This window comes from Manis pentadactyla, unplaced genomic scaffold (assembly GCF_030020395.1).
Source record: "Manis pentadactyla isolate mManPen7 unplaced genomic scaffold, mManPen7.hap1 scaffold_382, whole genome shotgun sequence".
Taxonomy (NCBI): Eukaryota; Metazoa; Chordata; class Mammalia; order Pholidota; family Manidae; genus Manis; species Manis pentadactyla.
The window spans coordinates 40,393-61,777 of NW_026644765.1; the positions used below are offsets into that span (position 1 = coordinate 40,393).

The 21,385-nt window shown below is 39.0% G+C and overlaps 1 protein-coding gene across 1 annotated transcript in view; it reads left to right on the forward strand.

Moving 5' to 3' along the window:
- Nucleotides 1-21,385, forward strand: part of LOC118925052 (transcription initiation factor TFIID subunit 1-like) — a gene marked incomplete at its 3' end in the record, with an annotated part of 89,490 nt that overhangs the window by 16,898 nt on the left and 51,207 nt on the right. The window contains 19 exon segments of the mRNA XM_057496750.1: nucleotides 486-668; nucleotides 1,776-2,017; nucleotides 2,427-2,645; nucleotides 3,034-3,252; nucleotides 3,591-3,798; nucleotides 4,997-5,173; nucleotides 5,520-5,647; nucleotides 5,743-5,850; nucleotides 5,937-6,143; nucleotides 6,618-6,791; nucleotides 7,019-7,120; nucleotides 8,659-8,857; nucleotides 9,023-9,087; nucleotides 9,090-9,165; nucleotides 9,553-9,683; nucleotides 10,736-10,816; nucleotides 20,287-20,436; nucleotides 20,624-20,749; nucleotides 21,016-21,193. Coding sequence (XP_057352733.1) covers nucleotides 486-668; nucleotides 1,776-2,017; nucleotides 2,427-2,645; nucleotides 3,034-3,252; nucleotides 3,591-3,798; nucleotides 4,997-5,173; nucleotides 5,520-5,647; nucleotides 5,743-5,850; nucleotides 5,937-6,143; nucleotides 6,618-6,791; nucleotides 7,019-7,120; nucleotides 8,659-8,857; nucleotides 9,023-9,087; nucleotides 9,090-9,165; nucleotides 9,553-9,683; nucleotides 10,736-10,816; nucleotides 20,287-20,436; nucleotides 20,624-20,749; nucleotides 21,016-21,193 — 2,973 coding nt within the window.

Genomic DNA, 21,385 nt, shown 5'->3' on the forward strand with positions numbered 1-21,385 from the left:
TGTAGAGGGGATAAGTCAGGGCAAGGCATATAGATTTGGGTTTAATCTCGAAAAAAGGTGATTTTTGAGAAAGGAAATGGAGAGTATAGAGGAATAAAAGAGTGTTCAAGACCAAGTTTTGAGTGATGCCTGTGGCTAAAGGACAGTGAAAAGCACAACCAACTGGAGAAGGTGGACAAGAAATGTGTCAGACTTGGGAGGTGAGAAGAGAGAAAGTCCAGTCTCAAGGAAAGTGACAGAAGAATGTTAAATTCAATTATGAGATTAAGCAGGGCAAAATAACAAATAAAGCAAGATTTGATCAGGACAAGGATCAAAGGTTTTTAAACAGTTCTTGGGAACTCCCTACGTTCCTGTATGATGTATACATAACGGAACAGCATTTGTCGATGTCATTTCCTTCTGAAGGCAGAAGGTGCATCTTCCCTGTGTGTTCTTAGGAATCTGCATAGAGCTTCATTTGGTGCTTTAAATTCTTGAGTGAGGAGGGAGCACAAGACTGTTGTGTGACATTCTGAATACTGTGCTTACCTTCTTGGTATTATTAGATTATGATGAAGATGACTATGATGCTGATTGTGAAGACATAGATTGCAAGTTGATGCCTCCTCCACCTCCACCCGCAGGACCTATGAAGAAGGATAAAGACCAAGATGCTATTACCTGTGGTAGGTAGTTTGTTTTTATTGACGGAGCAAGTTCAATTCAAAAGTCCAGACTTTTGGTGTGCACATAGGGGGCTATTAAGCGGCTAGGACAGGATACAACTTCCCAAAGTGATTCATACAAATTTCTGTATTAAAGGGAAGCTTTACTTTTAAAACATGTGGCAGCAGTATCTTAACATGCACTCAAGAAGAGGTAGTTTAAACTGGTCAGTGGTACTCAAATCTGGCTGCCCATCAGAATCACTCTAGGTCTTTAAAAAACTATGGATTTCTGACTCTTCATCCCTGGAGGGTCTTAATTCAGAAGATGTGGGATAGAGCTCAGGAATTTCCAAAACTACAGTATCCCAAAGTAATTTCTGATGCAACTCATTTGTGTACTGGTATTTGGAAACTACCCGTTTAGATGATTCTCTTTAAAATAAATTAAATGGGGAAGGCACTCTAGAATGTGTATAAATCATATAGAGCCAATAGCCAGATTCAGAGATTACAAAGGCAGAGTCCTCATTGATCATCTCAGCTCTTCCTCAGTCTGCAATAGTAGTAACCCTGTCCTATGCTAGAATTTGGGGAAGAGCAGTGTCTTTGATCTCCTGTATTTTGATGCTTATGTTAACCTAAGCTACTTCTATTAGAATTTTAAGCCATTTCCTTTTTAGTCTGTGGGCTAAACAGCAGCTATAATTTTATGTCATAGATCTTATTTTATGCTAAATAACTTCATTGTTATCCTATGGCCTTAAAAAAATTCTTCACCTTATGGGTCTCTGAACCAGACATGATAAGGGCTGACTGATGTAAAAATGTATAATTTTGGGCACATTCATTTAACCTAATATATTTACAGGAAGTAGTAAATGTAGTAATAGTGTTTGTTCTCTTTCATCACAACCCTAGGGTACCAGGTACCAGGTGAGTTGGGGATAGTGGGAGATAATGAATTGGAATGAGTGTTTTGGGTTGCATTCTAGTAATCTGGGTTCTTGGAACTATATCCCCTGCCACTGAGCCATGCCTATAAGCCTAGATTGGGGGTTGTTGGCTGAATTTGAGGAAATAATGCTCACACCTACATGCCAAAGGGGTTTCTCTTCCTTGTTGCAGTGTCTGAGGATGGAGAAGGCATCATCTTGCCCTCCATCATTGCCCCTTCCTCTTTGGCCTCAGAGAAAGTGGACCTCAGTAGTTCCTCTGACTCAGAATTTGAGATGGGACCTCATGAAGTAACACAGACAGAATCTGAGAACAGAAAACTGACCCTATCATTGGCTGGGTTTATGCAGTATGATGCCACCAAGCTGTTGCCAAGTGTCACAGAAATTTTCCCAGAATTTCGACCTGGAAAGGTACTTTCTGTGGAGAATGCCCACATTGCAAACCACTGACTTCTTCTAAATACTGAGATCTGTTGTTAAGGTACTGAATATAGAATGGCTTCCTTATTCTTAAAATCTAAAGGTGTCCTTATCCAAGGACATTATAGTAAGTGTTTTTTTTAAGTTGCATGCATTGATAGCACATGTGATTTATATAGTTCTCATTAGAAATCGTTCTTGTTGTCTTAGAAGAATTAGTCAAATTACTAAGGAATACTTCTTTCTTTGCTTTTTTGGAAGAGGTTTTAAATCTGAGTTTAGCGCTCCTTGATCTCTTCTCCACAGTTGAGTAGACCCCTCAAAGTTTCCAGCCCCAGATGTTGCTGTTTTTTTATCTGGCATTTGAGTTTCTGATACGGTAATGTGTTCTGTGTACCAGGAGTTACGCTTCCTACGTCTTTTTGGGCCAGGGAAGATTGTCCCATCTGTTTGGTGGAGTGCTCAGAGAAAGAGGAAAAAGAAGCACCATGATCTGATACAAGAAGAGCAGATCCAGGAGGTGGAGTGCTCAGTAGAATCAGAAACCAACCAGAAGTCTTTGTGGAACTATGACCATGCTCCACCACCACCTCCAAAGCAGTGTCTCTCTGATGATGAAGTAGACAAAATAGGGACCTGCGATTAAGACCTAGGAGGGGAACAAATGAGTTCCCCCTAGCATATGTTTAAATTGGAAATAACACCTTAGTAGGCAGAGTCCTGTGGTGATTACAAGTAATCATGTGTTCAGTCCCAGTGGCTATCCCTTCCTTTTTGTAATAAAAAAGTACTGGGGGCTGGAGGATGGTGATATGTAAACTGGGGAATAGGAGAGTTTGAATGATAAGCACAGTGTGCCATGATATACCTCTGTTGTTTATATTCTAACTCCAGTTCTATTCAAGAATCATCCTTATGGCTCTTTTAACTTGCTCTCCTGCCTATATTCTTAGGACATCTGGGATCAGGAAATCCTCTTCCCCTTCCACTACTTTGTTTTGTTACAGATCACGATGATGGCTCCTGTGGAGTCCGAATTTTCCCAGTCAACTGGAGATATAGATAAAGTGACAGATATCAAACCAAGAGTGCCTGAGTGGCGTTACAGGCCTGCCCGACTGTGGCATGATATGCTGGGTGTCCCTCAAGATGGCAGTGGGTTTGACTATGGCATCAAACTGAGAAAAATGGAACATGAACCTGTGATAAAAAATAGAATGATGGAGGTAAGCAACACTAGTATGTAAGAACAGAATCAGTGTGCCCAGGGCCCTATCAGTTTTATTTTACTTTCCAACTAGGAAGATACTGGGCAGTGTTTCTTTGGTGAAAGATGTGGGTGTCTAAGCCTTTTGTCTCGTAAGGTGTATCACCCTGGCATTTGGTCCCATTGTAAGGATTTTAATTGTGAAATGAGTGCTGTGCCAGACTAGAAGTGGTCCTCCATTATTGGGTGGTTCTCTCAAGTCAAGAACCACATGTGATATATGTAATATGGGATTTGGTGTGAAAACTTTGACCAGTGACCATTCAGGGATTTGTTGTTCCTTCTGTACCTATGCAGGACTTCAGGAAGCTTGAGGAAAGCAATGGCACTGATCTTCTGGCTGATGAAAACTTCCTGATGGTGACACAGCTGCATTGGGAGGAGGATATCATCTGGGATGGAGAGGATGTCAAACCCAAAGGGACAAAACCTCAGCGTGCAAGCCTGAAAGGCTGGCTTCCTTCCAGCATGACGCCGAATGCCATGGCTTATAACGGTCAGCAAGGTTTGTTTCTATGCTGGCTGTGTCCAGCACACTGCCCTTCATCTCAGTCATCCTAATTGGGCTTAGCTGTAATCTTTGCTGCTGCTGAGTCAGGGCAGTGAAATGATTTGGATCTGAGCACTGATTCTAGTCTGTAATAAATTTTTTTTGCACTGTTATTAATGAGCTGGGATTCTCATTAGAAGAATGTGAAAACCATTTTGAAATTAAAGATCTTTCTGAGCTATAATAATTCTTTATATGGTTCACTTTGTTTCCAAAACTCCTTTATCTTTATCATTCAGAATTTGCCTTCTTTCTCTTTAAACATGCCAAAAAAGGTATATTAATACTTAGTGTAGAAACCTTGGAAAATATGTTGTCAAAAGTCCCTGGTAATCCTACCATCCAAAGAGTATTGACTATTAACTTTTTTATATACTTTGTTTTCAGTTTTCTGTCTTGTGTGTGTGTATGTAGTAGCTGGGCTCATCTCTATAGATACAGTTTTTAACTAAGTATTCTATGTTCTAAGTTCTTCATAAATGTTTAATGATATGGGAAACTCATTTTAAACAAAAAACATATGAAGTGGCATACTTGATACCCTGCTTGTGTAAGTGGGGAAGAAAAGCACTGTATATAAACACAGAAAGCTGACTAAAAGCAAATACGGTATGGTTGTCAAAGTGGTTATTCTGGTTTATAAGATCACAGATAGCTGCAGTTTTCTTTATACCTTTCTGTATTTACCAGATTTTCAGTTAACATGGATTACATATATAATTTGGAAGAAAAACAAAAATGTCTTAATTTTTAAATCTAAGAAATTATTTTTTTCCTTCCTCACACACTTTATTGGTTGCACAGTATTCTTACATGGGTGATTTTATAAACTACAAGAATAATTGTATTTTTAATATATTTTACTACCATTTATTGTTACCATATTTTGCCATATCATTTATTACCAAAATTTAACTGATTCCTTATTAAACATATGGCTGTTTAAATTTTGACTCATTAAAGTTATTGCAAGGAGCATTTTTTTCTGCAACATTTTTTAAAGTGAGAAATACACTGTGTCCCGTAGGTTTCTTTTCAGTAGCCACATAAGTAATTCTTCTAACATTTGTTCCTTTTCCCTCTGCTAGAATCATGATTGAAAGGGGCATAAGTGTTTTGTCTATTGCTGAGTTTTTCTTCCTGTTTTGACTAGGTTTTACAGCCACCCTGGATGATGACAAGCCTTGGTATTCCATTTTCCCCATTGACAATGAGGAGCTGGTATATGGACGCTGGGAGGACAATATCATTTGGTCTGCCCAGGCCATGCCCCGACTGTTGGAGCCTCCTGTTTTGACACTTGATCCCAATGATGAGAATCTCATTTTGGGTATGGTACTGTAAGGCCAGTTTTATAATTGACAGCTTGCTGTTAATGTCAAGAGGCAGGAGGAAATGGGTAGGTCATGACTAGAATCTTCTCTGTAGCGGTTTGAGAGAGCAAATGGTGGCTGCTAATTTCTAATATTTGTGTATCATTTAGGGAAAACTTGTAATGTAGGAAAGTTGGAAAGTAGTACCTTTGAGATGTCCTGAGTGTGTTTGGTGAGAGTGAATCATGGACTAGAAGTGGTTTGGAGTGGGATGAGAGATCTGGTTAGGAAGTACAGAGGTACTGGGAGGAAAGGTGAATCTTAGGGATAGCACCTCCAGAGTGATTTTTATTTCATCCTTAGAAATTCCTGATGAGAAGGAAGAAGCCACCTCTAACTCCTCCTGTAAGGAGAGTAAGAAGGAATCATCTCTGAAGAAGAGTCGAATTCTCTTAGGGAAAACAGGTGTCATCAAGGAGGAACCACAGCAGGTCTGTGAAGAGAAAAGGGTCTTAGTGTTTAGAACAAAGAAAGGTAATGGAGAAGGGTAGTCTGACTAAGGCTTGTTTGACGACCTGTCATTTAGAACATGTGTCGTCCAGAAGTGAAAGATCCATGGAATCTCTCCAATGATGAGTATTACTACCCCAAGCAACAGGGTCTAAGAGGCACTTTTGGAGGAAATATTATCCAGGTAAAAGCATTTTTTCTGTGGTGGATGGGAATCACTGCTTTGTTCTGCTGGAGAATAGGGGTTAATCTTGCCTAAGCTAGAGTTAGTATTTAATTAGAACTTTTGTATCTCTTACCTTAGCACTCAATCCTGCTGTGGAGTTATAGCAGCCCTTCTTTCCCACCCACATGGGGCCCATCAAACTCCGGCTGTTCCATCGCCCACCTCTGAAGAAGTATTCCTTTGGGGCACTATCTGAGCCAGCTCCTCATTCAGTCCAGCCCTTGCTAAAGCACATCAAAAAGAAGGCTAAGGTATGATTGAATCCTGGTTAGAAAGAAACAGCCATAAATAACATTGGAGTACAAATTGGGGAAATGCACTGGATATTAGGTGATATTAGGGAATTATTTACTTTCTTAGATGTCATAGAATGTTACTGTGGTTATTTAGGAGACTGTCCTTATTTTTAGGAGATGCGAGCAAGAATACTTCATGGCTGAAGTGCTCTGATGACTGCAATTTTCAGAAATGGTTCTGCAGAATCCATAGGAGATTGTTATAGATAAAACAAATACAGCAAAATATAAACAGTTACATCTAGGTGGTGAGATGATAAGTGTTCATAGTTTTAGCTTTATTATAATGTTTCAAAATTTTTGTGATGAAATGAAAGAAAAGGCAAGTTGAGGTAGTGTTTGGTGTCAGTGTCTCAGAATGAACAGCATCAGTCTGTAGTTTCAGTTACCCTATCAGGAGCTGGACTATATTCTCCTTGTTCTGGGCAGATGAGAGAACAGGAGAGGCAAGCTTCAGGTGGTGGAGAGATGTTTTTTATGCGCACACCTCAGGACTCCACAGGCAAAGATGGAGATCTTATTCTTGCAGAATACAGTGAGGAAAATGGACCAATAATGATGCAGGTTGGAATGGCAACCAAGATAAAAAATTACTATAAGTGGGTGAGTCTACTCAGAAGATCTTTGTTGTTAATATAGCCAGTCAGATGTCCAGTGATAATCTGTAAATGTGTATTTGTCTTTGTTATACTAAAGATTTCTTGGAAGAAAGGAATGGTATCTTAGAGGTAGTAATACTAGTAAAGTGTCAGTCATGCTCATGGAATATTTTGTGTAGGTTTATTGATTATATTCCATGATAATAAGTGAGTCTGCTGTGTTCCTTATAGAAACCTGAAGACCCTGGAGCCCCTGATTGTAAATATGGAGAAACTGTTTACTGCCATACATCTCCTTTTCTGGGATCTCTCCATCCTGGCCAATTACTGCAGGTGAGGAATTCTTTCCTGTTGTAACGTTTTGCTAAAGAAATTGACAGATGAGCTAGTCAGCCCAGAGAGAACCAGCTTTAGTTCATTGAGGTACTACTCTTACATCAAATGTGGGGAAGATCAGTATAATCCAAGAGTGGTTGTAATCCAAAATTTTTTGATCTTTTTATTAAAATTGGCTTCTAATTATGTTATTCATAAGCAAAATTTAAAGTAGTTTTTTGAAAATGCACACTGGTAAATCCAGAAACATCTGGGTGGCAAAGGGAAGTCAACCTGGGATTAATAATTATAGTTAATTTATAAATGTTTAATTTGGATGTGTCCAAGTGGTATGTTTTGACTATATTAGTCGTGGTCATTTTGAGTATTGAACCACACCATAAACTGTGCTATTTAAAGTCCACAACCATAGTAAAATGTTTTATCTTCCTTCTTTGATGGCCGAAGAAAGGCCCTCTGGTAACCTAGCTTTCACACATTTTGTTACAGGGAAATAGAGAGGTCCACAAATGATGTGAGGAAATCTCTAGCACTTGCCTGCCTTGTTTTTCCTCCGCTTAATTTCTCTTGGCAATCTTAACCATTTTCCCTGCTCTTGTACCCTGTGAGTTCCATTATTACTGTTGCTTATTCTCTTAAAGCATCTGAAAAGCCTATTTTTCTTTATCCTTTACATCTATAGTCCATTTTCCAACAGATTTTGAGTATTATCTTCATTCTATTACTGGCATTTTTCTTCCTGTAACTTTCTGTTGAGATGTTCTATCAATCCATCCCCTTCTTTTGTGGCTACCTTTGTAGTTTCTGAAAAATCCTGTTTTATCTTCTCCTGTAATTCTTTTTCTTTCTGTATTTCACAATTAGAATTTTGTTTGCACAGTCGTATATTGAAAATCCTCTTTCTTCTTGTCCACAACTCTGATTTTCTCAGAAGTCTTTCCTTAGATGCACAGGTTTCTTGTGACAGTTGATTCCCATGTGGCTGCTACTTGGGTACAAAATGTTTCTCTCTTCCATGTTTAATATGTCTTCTCTAGCACATATTCTACCTCATTAGCTTTTGTTGTTTTATTTTTAAATTTCTTTAACAAATGTTCTGATCTCATCTGTATTATGTCAGGGGCTAGGGTAGTAGTATAGTACTTGTTTATCAGATGACTTCCATATATAATCTTTATGGCAATCCTGTGAGGTATAAGCATTTTAAGTATCTGTTTTAAAGATGGCGGAAAGTTAAAACTCAGGGACATTAAGTAACTTACCTGACATCATAATAGTGAGTAGCAAAGCCAGTTTCATGACTCCAAATCCTGTAGTTTTCCCTCTGCTGACTCTTAAAGATTGCCAGTGGATAAAAACTTAACCTGTCCAATCCCACTTGATATTCCATATTACAATTTGTTTGTATTACTGGATGGATTTTAGGTGGCATAATGGGGACAAGAGCAGACATGCTTGATTATCCTTTCTCATTAGCTGACCAAATTTCTTAGGGCTTCTCTGTATATAATTTGGTGTTTTTCCTTCTGTTTTAGGCATTTGAGAATAACCTTTTTCGTGCCCCTATTTACCTTCATAAGATGCCAGAAACTGACTTTCTTATCATTTGGACAAGACAAGGTTACTATATTCGGGAATTAGCGGATATTTTTGTGGTTGGCCAGCAGTGCCCCTTGTTTGAAGTTCCTGGGCCTAACTCCAAAAGGACGAATACACATTCGAGACTTTCTGCAGGTAAGAATGAGAGGATAAGGAGGAGGTCAGGATGCACATAAAAGGGTATATGAATGTGGGGGCACATCAAGAAGGATCAAAACACACAGGGGCTTAGCAGGGGAAGGGGCCCTGGTGAGGGCTTTTATTATTTGTTAGATAAAAAACATTTGGCTTATTGGGCAGGTTTTTATTTACGCCTCTTCTGGAAGAGTAAAGATCGGCCACAGCGGATCCGAATGGAAGATATAAAAAAAAAGCCTATTCTTCCCATTCAGAAAGCAGCATCCGGAAGAGGCTAAAGCTCTGCGCTGACTTCAAACGCACAGGTCATCAGTTGTGACTGATTATTTGTCCTCTCTGCCTCTTTCCAAGAAAGGAATTAGGGATTTCCGTTAAAGGATAAGTGTACAGCTAACAAAATGGAAAAAGAAACTGTTAGTCATCTAAAGGAGAAGATAGAAAATCTTTGAATTGTGGAGGCTCTGATTACTTTTTGATTTTGCCTGCCAGGAAATTCAGTGTGATTGTTGGATGTCTTATTTGAGATGTAGGAAAACCTAGCAGGGGTTTTCTTGACCAGTCAGGCTATCTTTGGCTAGGCCACATACCTTTTAGGACATTGCCTGGTTCGGTCTTCGTTTGCTATCCCTGTTGCTGTCAATGAAAGGGCCTTGGGAATTCAGAATGTTCTCATTCTCTCTTATCTTTTTTAGGGATGGACTCAAACTGGTGGTTGCTGAAATCTGATTTTCGTTTACCAACTGAAGAGGAGATCAGAGCTATGGTGTCTCCAGAGCAGTGCTGTGCTTATTATAGCATGATAGCTGCTGAGCAGCGACTAAAGGTGGACACCTTCCTCTTAGGCACTGCTTATGCCTATGGGTTTTTTCAGAGAGACAAAGATGAAGACCATTTTCACTGGCTTAGAAATGATGGTGATTTAGATTATTGCCAGTGATTTAAAAATTCATGTTTTATGAGGTACTCTGCGTGTAGCAGTTCTGGGGAAAACTACAGTTTAGCTGCATATCAGTGGGAAGGGTTGGTGAGGGACCTAGGGCATATTCTTTGCTGTGCAAATCCATTTGGGTGGTGACTTTAATCTTGTTCTTTACAAGATAAGCATGTAAGCAGGGAAGTATTTCTCAGTTGTTTTCCACAGCCTTACGGGTGGGCAGAGATGATGATGTTGGTGCTGGACATGTACTTGAGAGAAGCACAGAAGTATTCTTTTTTTTTTAATTTTGGTATCATTAATCTACAGTTACATGAAGGACATCATGTTTACTAGGCTCCCCCCTTCACCAAGTCCCCCCCACACCCCCGTTCAGTCACTGTCCATCAACATAGTAAGATGATGTAAAATCACTACTTGTCACCAAGTTCACAGTCACTGTCCTTCAACATAGTAAGATGCTGTAGAATCACTACTTGCCTTCTCTGTGTTGCACAGCCCTCCCCGTGCCCCCCCCAACACCATACATGCTAATCGCAACGCCCCCCTTCCTTTCTTCCCGCCCTTATCCCTCCCCTCCCACCCGTCCTCCCCAGTCTCTTTCCCTTTGGTAACTATTAGTCAGCACAGAAGTATTCTTATCAGGCCAAAGTAGAAAAGATCTAGCTGATGTGTGATGGCACAACTCTGTCCCACTGAATTAATGAGTCTGAGTTAATGAGCATCTGTATTTAGCTCCCTCGTGGGCCTTAACTATCCATATATCAGCTGATAAGTTCCTTGAAATGTAATATATCCTCTGATAGCCGATGGTGATAGTTAACAGAATCCATTTTCTGTGCAAAATGTGCTTTGATATTCTGTACTTGGTGTTCAGTGAAATTGTGCTTTGTGCTTTCCAGTTGATTGATAATTGATTGCATGAATTGGTCCTCTTCCAGGATGCTGGCTATGGTGGGAAGTCCTTTATTGCTTCAGAAGAAGAAGATGAGGAAGATTTTCAGATGAAGATTGATGATGAGGCAAGGAAGTACACTAATTTTTATTAGTACATACCATTTATCCTTTTTTTTAAAAAAACAGCTTTATTGTTTATTGAGGATTTTTAGAAAACCCATTTAAAGTGTACAATTTTTATATGTATATATGTTGTATATGTTTTGATGTATGTTGATACCTGTGAAATCATCACGACGAGTGTTTCTGTCACCCCCAAAAGTTTCTTCGTGCCTCTTTGAAGTCCTGTTATCATGCCTCTTCCCTTCTCTCCACCCTCCATGTCCCCTGACAACCACTGATCTGCTTTCTGTAACTATAGATTAGTTTACATTTTCTGGAATTTTAGATAATGGATTCATATAGTATGTATTCTTCTTTAAAATTGTGGTAAAATATACATAATATAAAACATACCATTTTAACCTTTAAGTGCACAGTTCAGTAGTCTTAAGTATATTCACATTGTTGTACAACCAATCTCCAGAACTCTCTTCATCATGTGAAACTGAAACTGTTACCCATTAAACAGTAACTCTCCACTCCTTCCTCCCCCAGCCTCTGACAACCGCCATTCTACTTTGTCTTTCTTTTACTACTTTTAAGTACTTCACCCAAGTGGAATCTTTAAGTATTTGTTGTTAGGTTACTGATTAATTTAATCTAGTGTAATATTCTCAAGGTTCAGCCATGTTGTAGCATGTGCCAGGATTTCCCTTTTTAAGGGTAAAAAGAATTCTGTTGTATGTGTATACCACATTTTGTTTACTCAGCCATTGATGGACATTTGTGTTGCTTTCACCTCTTGACTATTGGGAATACTGCTGCTAGGAACACAGGTGTGAAAACAACTACCCAAACCTTCCATTCTTTTGCATATATACCTAGAAATGGGATAACTCGATCATACTGTAGTTCTATTTTTAGGGTTTTTTTTTTTGAGGAACCTCCATACTGTTTTCCAAAGAAGCCGCACCATTTTATATTGCTCTCAATTGTGTAAGAGTTCCAGTTTATCCACATTTCTCAACACTTGTTATTATTGTTTCTTTGATAGTAGCCAGCCATCCTAATGGGTGTGAGGTAGTACCTCATTGTCGTTTTAATTTGCATTTCCTTAATGGTCAGTGATGTTCAGCATCTTTTCATGTGCTCGTGGGCCATCTGTATGTCATCTTTTGAGAAACAGCTATTCAAGTCCTTTGCTGATTTTTGACTCAGATTCTTTATTTTTTGTTGAGTTGTAGGAGTTCTTTATATATTCTGGATATTAACCTTTCATCAGATAAATGATATGCAAATATTTTCTCCCATTCCACAGGTTGCCTTTTCACATTGTTTTGTGTCCTTTGATACAGAGAAGTTCTAAATTTTGATGAATTCCAATGATCTAATTTTACTTTTGTAAATTGTGCTTTTATCCAAGAAATCATTGCCAAATTAAATGTCATAAAGCTTTTCCCCTATGTTTTCTTCTAAGAGTTTTATGCTTTTAGGTCTTAGATGTAGGTCTTTAATCCATTCTGAGTTAATTTTTATGTGGTGTATGGTGAAGGTCCAACTTCATTAATTTGCATGTGGATATTCTTTTTTTCCAGCACCACTGGTTGACAGTATGTATTCTTTCTTAGGTCTGTCTTTCACTCTGTACTTATGTTGAGATTAATTCAGGTTATTGTGTATATTCAAAGTTTGTTTCATTTTTATTGCTGAACAGTATTCCATAGTATGGATGTACCAGAGTTAGTTTAACTAATCACCTATCTTTAAGGATATTTTGTTGTGCCTAGTTTTTGGCTGTTAGGAGTAAACTACTATGAATATTCATGTATAAATCTCTGTGTGGATGTATGTTTCCTTTTTGCTTGGGTAAATACTTAAGAGTGGAATTACTGGGTCATGTGGTAATTCTGTGTCTAACCTTTGGAGGAACTGTCAGTCTTCTATAGTGGCTGCACCATTTTACATTTCTACCAACAGTGTATCAGGGTTTCAGTTTCTCCACATCTTTGTCAAGACTGGCTATTTTCTGATTTTTTAATTGTGGCCTTTCTAGTGCCTTGTGGTTTTAATTTGCATTTCCCTAATGGCTAAGGATGTTGAGTGTCTGCTTATTTATACACATAACATTTTTGGTCACCTGTTCATCTCTTTTTCCAATTTTAATTTTGTTTTAGTTGCTTTTCTTATTATTGGGTTTTGAAACTTATGTATGTATACTAGGTCTGAGTCCTTAAAGAGGTATGTGATTTGCAAAGATTTTCTCCGTCTTTATTTATTTATTTATTTATTTTTATTTGTTCCTTCAGTTTTTATTATATTATATTATTTTATTTTATTTATTTTATTTACTTTACTTTACTTTACTTTACTTTCATTAATCTACAATTACATGAGGAACATTATGTTTACTAGACTCCCCCATCACCAATTCCCCCGCATACCCCCAAACAAACACTGTCCATCAGTGTAGTAAGACGCTATAGAAACACTACTTGTCTTCTCTGTGTTGTACAGCCCTCCCTGTGCCTACCCCCTCCCCACCCAACCCCCGACATTATGTCTGCTAATAGTAATGAGTAATGCCCCTCTTTTATCCCCTTATCCCTTTCCCTTTGGTAACTGTTTGTCCACTCTCAGGTTCTGTGATTCTGCTGCTGTTTGGTTCCTTCAGTTTTTTTCTTTGCTCTTCTACTCCACAGATGAGTGAAATCATTTGACACTTGTCTTTTTCCGCCTGGCTTATTTCACTGAGCATGATACCCTCTAGCTCCATCCATATTGTTGCAAATGGTAGGATTCTTATGGCTGAATAATATTCTCTTGTTTATATGTACCACATCTTTATCCATTCATCTACTGATGGACACCTAAGTTGCATCCATTTCTTGGCTATTGTAAACATAGCCAGTGCTGTGATAAACATAGGGGTGCATATGTCTTTTACAAATAGGGCTGCTGCAGTCTTAGGGTAAATCCCTAGGAGTGGAATTCCTGGGTCAAGTGGTATTTCTATTTTGAGCTTTTTGAGGAACCTCCATACCGCTTTCCACAATGGTTGAACTAATTTACATTCCCACCAGCAGTGTAGGAGGGTTCCCCTTTCCCCACATCTTCACCAGCATTTGTTGTTCCTTGTCTTTTCTATGTTGTCCATCCCAACTGGTGTGAGGTGATACCTCATTGTGGTTTTAATTTGTATTTCTCTGATAACTAGCGATGCGGAGGATCTTTTCATGTGTCTGTTGGCCATGTGAATTTCCTTGGAGAACTGTCTGTTCAACTCCTCTGCCCATTTTTCAATCGGATTATTTGCTTTTTGTTTGTTGAGGTGCGTGAGCTCTTTATATATTTTGGATGTCAACCCTTTAACAGATCGGTTCGTTGAAGTAATTTATGAATATATTCTCCCATACTGTAGGATGACTTTTTGTTCTATTGGTGGTGTCCTTTGCTGTACAGAAACTTTTCAGCTTGATATAGTCCCACTTGTTCATTTTTGCTTTTGTTTCCCTTGCCCGGGAGATATGTTCTTTAAGAAGTCGCTCATGTTTATGTCCAAGAGATTTTTGCCTTTTTTTCCCTTAGAGTTTTATGGTTTCATGACTTACATTCAGGTCTTTGATCCATTTTGAATTTACTTTTGTGTATGGAGTTAGACAGTGATCCAGTTTCATTCTCTCACATGTAGCTGTCCAGTTTTGCCAGCACCAGCTGTTGAAGAGGCTGTCGTTTCCCCATTGTATATCCATGACAGCTTTATCGTGTATTAACTGACTGTATATGTTTGGGTTAATATCTGGACTCTATTCTGTTCCACTGGTCTGTGGGTCTGTTCTTGTGACAGTACCAAATAGTCTTGAGTACTGTGGCTTTGTAGTAGAGTGCGATCCCCCCTGCTTTATTCTTCCTCCTCAGGATTACTTTGGCTCTTCCGGGTCTTCTGTGTTTCCGTATGAATTTTAGAACGATTTTCTCTAGTTTGTTGAAGAATGTTGTTGGAACTTTGATAGGAATTGCATTGATTCTGTAGATTGCTTTAGGTAGGATGGCCATTTTGACAATATTAATTCTTCCTGTCCATGAGCATGAGGGATGTGTTTCCATTTATTGGTATCTTCTTTAATTTCTCTCATGACTGTCTTGTACTTTTCAAAGTATAGGTCTTTCACTATCTTTGTTAGGTTTATTCCTAGGTGTTTCATTGTTTTTGATGCAGCTGTGAATGGAATTGTTTTTCTGATTTGTCTCTCTAGTAGTTCATTGTTAGTGTATAGGAATGCCACAGATTTCTGCGTATTAATTTTGTATCCTGCAACTTTCCTGAATTCAGATATTAGGTCTAGTAGTTTTGTAGTGGATTTTAGGGTTCTTAATGTACAATATCATGTCATCTGCAAACAGGGACAGTTTAACTTCTTCTTTACCAATCTGGATGCCTTTTATTTCTTTGTGTTGTCTGACTGCTGTGGCTAGGACCTCCAGTACTATGTTGAATAGATGTGGGGAGAGTGGGCGTCCTTGTCTTGTTCCCAATCTTAAAGGAAAAGCTTTCAGCTTCTCGCTATTAAGTATGATGTTGGCTGTGGTTTTGTCATATATGGCCTTTATTATGTTGAGGTACTTGCCCTCTATACCCATTTTGTTGAGAGATTTTATAATGAATGGATGTTGAATTTGGTCAAATGCTTTTTCTGCATCTTTGGAAATGCATATGTGGTTTTGTCCTCCTTTTTGTTGATGTGGTGGATGATGTTGATGGATTTTCTAATGTTATACCGTCCTTGCATCTCTGGAATAAATCTACTTGATCATGATAGATGATCTTTTTGATGTATTTTTGAGTTCGGTTTACTAATATTTTGTTGAGTGTTTTTGCGTCTGTGTTCATCAGGGATATTGGTCTGTAATTTTCTTTTTTTGTGGTGTTTTTCCTTCTTTTTGGTATTAGAGTGATCCTCATAGAATGAGTTTATAAGTATTCCCTGTTCTTCTACTCTTTGGAAAACTTTAAGGAGGATGGGTATTAGGTCTTAACTAAATGTTTGATAACACTCAGCAGTGATTCCATCTGGTCCAGGGATTTTGTTCTTAGGCAGGTTTTTTATTACCAGTTCAATTTTGTTGCTGGTAATTGTTCTGTTCAGATTTTCTGTTTCTTTTTGGGTCAGCCTTGGAAGGTTGTACTTTTCTAGAAAGTTGTCCATTTCTTTTAGGTTACCCAATTTGTTAGCATTATTTTTTTATAGTATTCTGTAATGATTCTTTGTATTTCTTTGGTGTCTGTCTTGATCTTTCCTTTGTCATTTCTGGTTCTGTTTATGTGTGTAGACTCTTTTTTTCTTGATAAGTCTTGCTAGGGGTTTATCCATTTTGTTTATTTTCTCAAAGAACCATTTCCTGCTTTCATTGATTCTTTCTGTTGTTTTATTCTTCTCAATTTTATTTATTTCTACTCTAATCTGTATTATGTCCCTCCTTGAACTGACTTTGGGCCTCATTTATTCTTCCTTTTCTAGTTTTGTTAATTGTGAGTTTACATTGTGCATATGGGATTGATTTTCTTTGCTGAGGTAGGCCTGTATTGCAATATACTTCTGTCTTAGCACGGCCTTTGCTGCATCCCACAGACTTTGAGGTGTTGAATTATTGTTGGTATTTATCTCCATATATTGCTTGATCTCTGTTTTTATTTGGTTATTGATCCATTGGTTATTTAGGAGCATGTTGTAAAGCCTCCATGTGTTTATGAGCTTTTTCATTTTCTTTGCGTAATTTATTTCTGGTTTCATACCTTTGTGGTCTGAGAAACTGGTTTGTACAATTTCAATCTTTTTTTTATTTACCGAGGCTCTTTTTCTGGCCTAGTATATGATCTATTCTTGAAAATGTTCCATGTGCACTTGAGAAGAATGTGTATTGTGCTGCTTTTGGATGTAGCGTTCTGTTGATGTCTGTCAGGTCCGTCTGTTCAATGTATTGTTCAGTGCCTCTGTTTCCTTATTTATTTTGTATCTAATTGATCGGTCTTTTGGTGTGAGTGGTATGTTAAAGTGTCTAAAATGAATGTGCTGTATTCTATTTCCCCTTTTAATTATGTTGGCTTTTGTTTGACATATTTAGGTCCATCTGTTCTAATGTGTTGCTCAGTGCCTCTGTGTACTCATTTTCTGTCTGGTTGAGTGGTCCTTTGGAATGAGTGGTGTGTTGAAGTCTCCTGAAATGAATGCATTACATTCTATTTCTTCGTTAAATTCTGTTATCACATATGTTGGTGCTCCTGTGTTGGGTGCATAGACATTTATAATGGTTATATTCTCTTGTTGGACTGACCCCTTTATCATTATGTAATGTCCTTCTTTATCTCTTGTTACTTTCTTTGTTTTGATGTCTATTTCGTCTCATACAAGTACTGCAACTCCTGCTGTTTTCTCCCTATTAATTGCATGAAATATCTTTTTCCATCCCTTCACTTTTAGTCTCAACAGAATCCTTATAGGCAGAAAGGAGTGGCGTGATTTATTTAATGCAATGAAGCAGAAAGGCCTCAAACAAAGGGGCCCTTTGAACCAAGATTTTGTTCACTTCACTTTTAGTGCATATCTTTGGGTTTAAAGTGAATCTCTTGTATGCAGTATATAGATGGGTTTTGTTTTTTATCCATTCAGTGACTCTATGTCTTTTTATTGGTGCATTCAAACCATTTACATTTAGGGTGATTATCGATAGGTATGTACCTATTGCCTTTGTAGTCTTTAGATTCGTGGTTATCAAAGGCTCAAGGTTAACTTCCTTACTATCTAAGAGTCTAACTTAACTCACTTAATATGGTATTACAAACAGTCTAAAGGTTCTTTTTTTTTCTGTGTCTTCCTCCTCCATTCTTTATATATTAGGTGTCATATTCTGTACTCTTTGTCTATCCCTTGATTGACTTTGGGGACAGTTAATTTAATTTTGCATTTGCGTTGTAATTAGCTGTTCTACTTTCTCTACTGTGGTTTTATTACCTGTGGTGACAGCTATTAAACCTTAAGAACACTTTCATCTGTAGCAGTCCCTCCAAAATACACTGTAGAGATGGTTTGTGGGAGGTAAATTCTCTCATCTTTTGGTTGTCTGGAAATTGTTTAACCCCTCCTTCAAATTTAAGTGATAATCTTGCTGAATCAAGTAATCTTGGTTCAAAGAGCCCCTTTGTTTGAGGCCTTTCTGCTTCATTGCATTAAATAAATCACGCCACTCCTTTCTGCCTATAAGGATTCTGTTGAGAAATCTGATGATAGCCTGATGAGCTTCCCTTGTATGTGTTCTTGTTTCTCTCTCTGGCTGCTTTGAATAGTCTGTCCTTATCCTTGATCTTTGACATTTTAATTACTCTATGTCTTGGTGTTGTCTTCCTTGTGTCCCTTGTCCTGAGAGATCTGTGCACCTCCATGGTCTGAAAGACAATCTCCTTCTCCAGATTGGGGAAGTTTTCAGCAATTACCTCCTCAGAGACACTTTCTGTCCCTTTTTCTTTCTGTTCTCTTTCTGGTACCCCTATAATGCGAGTATTGTTCTGTTTCTATTGGTCACACAGTACTCTCAATATTCTTTCATTCTTAGGGATCCTTTTGTCTCTCTGTTCCTCAGCTTCTTTGTATTCCTCTTCTCTAGTTTCTATTTCATTTATTGTCTCCTCCACCATACCTAATCTGCTTTTAATACCCCCATTGTGCTCTTCAATGATTGTATCTCCGACCGGAATTCCCTCCTGAGTTCTTGAATATTTTTCTGTACCCACATAAGCATGATAATCATTTTTATTTTGAACTCTCTTTCAGGAAGATTCATGAGGTCAGTGTCATTTAAATGATCCTGAGGAGTTGTGTTAATAATTTAAATTTCAACCAGGTTCTTTTGGCATTTCGTATTTGTGTATGGGCCCCTCTTGTATCCAGAAGCTCTGCTCTGTGGAGCTGCTCAGCCCCTGAAGCAACGTCAAGGGCCGCAGGGGAGTGGTATTGGTGCCTGGGGGAGGAAACAGCTGTTTCCTGCTTCCCAGCTGCTGTGACTGTCTCCAGTGTCTGAACCAGTGGGCCAAGCACACAGGTATAAGCCTCTGTGCTTTGCGTTTGTAGTTGCTGTAAACAGATCTTCCCTCTGGCTGTCCTAACGCCAGGGTAAGGTTTGCCGGTTTGCAAGCCAGGTGGGGCTAGCTGGGAGGAATGTGCAGTTGGGTGTGTATCACCGAGGGGTTCCTTGGTGGTGCATAGCCGGCCTGGAAGCTGGAGCACCTAAAGACTGTGAAAGCTCCCAACCTGCTGGGCAGAGTGCACTCGGACAATTTTGTCCACTTTCTTTTCTCCTGAGCATTACTGCTCTGTGCAATCCTTGCCCCTTTAGAAGCCCTCTTGCTAAGGGCTTCCTTGTTAGGAAGTCTCTTAGATCGCCCACCTTTCTTTTGTCCCAGGACTGCCGGATATGGATCCCTGCTTTCCACAAGCAGCTGGAATCTCAATCTCTCCAGGAATTCTGCCTGTCTTAGTTAATCACGAGAGTACCATGCAAGCACCACGAAATGTGTGTATGTGCTCCCAGAGTAGATCAGCAGTCTCAGTCCACCACTCCCTTCCCACTCTGTTTCTCTTCCTTCCTGGCAGTGAGCTGGGGTTGGGAAAGGCCTTGGGTCCAGCTGGGCCACGGCTTTGGTACCTTACTCTGTTCTGTGAGGTTTATTCCTTTCACCAGGTTTATGCAGTTTGGCACGACCCTCGTTCCTGTTCTCCTTTCAGGATTACTCGTATTAATTATATTTTTGTATTTTATGCGGTTTTAGAAGGAAGCCTCCGTCTCACCTCTCATGCCTCCATCTTTAATCCTCTCCTCCTTGATCACTTTCTAGGTAATCATTTGTAGTCTTAACTAGTCTGCATGGAGAAACACATTCCCCTACTCTTAATTTCCTTACTGTTTTGTGGGATTTCTAAAAGGTATTCAGGATTCCAGGAGAGAGAGGACAGACCGTTTTGAGCAAACCAGTGGCAGAGGTGAAATGGACTCTGATTCAATGCTCCTGGGGTTGGGGCTAGTGTTTTGTAAAGCATGATTTATCATCTAATCATGAAAATATGTGGGTCATTCTAAAGAAGTAATTGGACAGTCAAATGCAGTTGTCAGTCTAACTTTTGTGCATCACGAGGATGGGGGCAACACCATCTCTGAGAACTCTCAGGGAAGCCCAACGAATATTGGAGTGAAGGATACCACTGTTCCACATATTCCTTCTTCTAAAGGCTGAAATCTTAACTTCTATTTAAAATCATGATTTAATTACCATAGAAAAGAAGAACAGCAAGCTCTGAGCCCTGGGCAGCTTTATGTAGCAATTGGTTTTTGTGGATAGTTTACAAAAGCATCAAATTGTGTTACTGTAATTGATCCAACTTTCTATCATGGCTAGACATAGAGCAAATGTGCTCCATAACCCTTAGAATCTTTTTCTATATGTCAGGTTCACACAGCTCCTTGGAACACTACAAGGGCCTTCATTGCTGCCATGAAGGGCAAGTGTCTCCTGGAGGTGACTGGGATGGCAGATCCCACAGGGTGTGGTGAAGGGTTCTTGTATGTGAAGATTCCAAACAAACCAACATGGCAGAAGGTGAGAGTGTCTGAATTTCTGTAGGATGAGAATCAAGGAAGAAAGAAAGGAAGGTTAAGGAGTCGTGATGAATAGGATGCATGATCTAGGAAGCAGTTAAGTTGACAGGATGATTTAAGTGGCTACTACAAGGAATTCAGCTCTCTAGGATTCTTACCCGTTTTGTTGTATTTTGTTTTTGACGTAGGATGATAAGGAGCCTCAGTCAGTGAAGAAAACATTGACAGGAACAGATGCAGATCTCTGTCACCTCTCTCTGAAAAATGACAAGCAACTTCTTCGTAAACTCGGTGTGCTTGAGGAAAAGCTGAGTGTGGAAAAGGAAAACGTAGAGGCTCCTAGGGGCTTTGCACAAGGAGGGAAGAGCTAGTAGGCAGATGTAAGAAACTGTCTGGAGGATTTTGTGGTGTAAGTTGTGGGGGCCTGGGTCTTGGGTACTTTTTCAGGAGTTAATTCTAAAGCTTTCTGTTTAAAATATTTTGGGTGTTGTTTTTTTGGTCTAGCTCTCTAACCATGTGTCTTGGTTTGCTCTTTGAAATCCCTGAATAATTGGTGTGTGTGTGTGTGTCTCTCTTGTAGATTAAAAAGTTTTCCTGCTGGGAAGTGATTGATGCAGTACGCACAATGTTAACAGAACAGGCCGGCTCTGGAGAGGGACCCATGAGTAAATTTGCTCATGGATCAAGGTTTTCTGTGGCTGAACATCAAGAGCGTTACAAAGAGGAATGTCAGCGCATCTTTGACCTGCAGAACAAATGTGTTTTAGTGCTGCAGAAAATCCAATCTGGAAAAGTGGGGGAGTCCAAGACACTATTTTATAAAGGAGAAACCTAACTATGTTTTAGTCACACCTAATAATATAACTAGGTAGTAAGGTATCTGGAGATTTCAGGATGGCATCTGTTCATATACTGCTAGAGTACCTACTTTATTCAAAGCAACTTGGCAA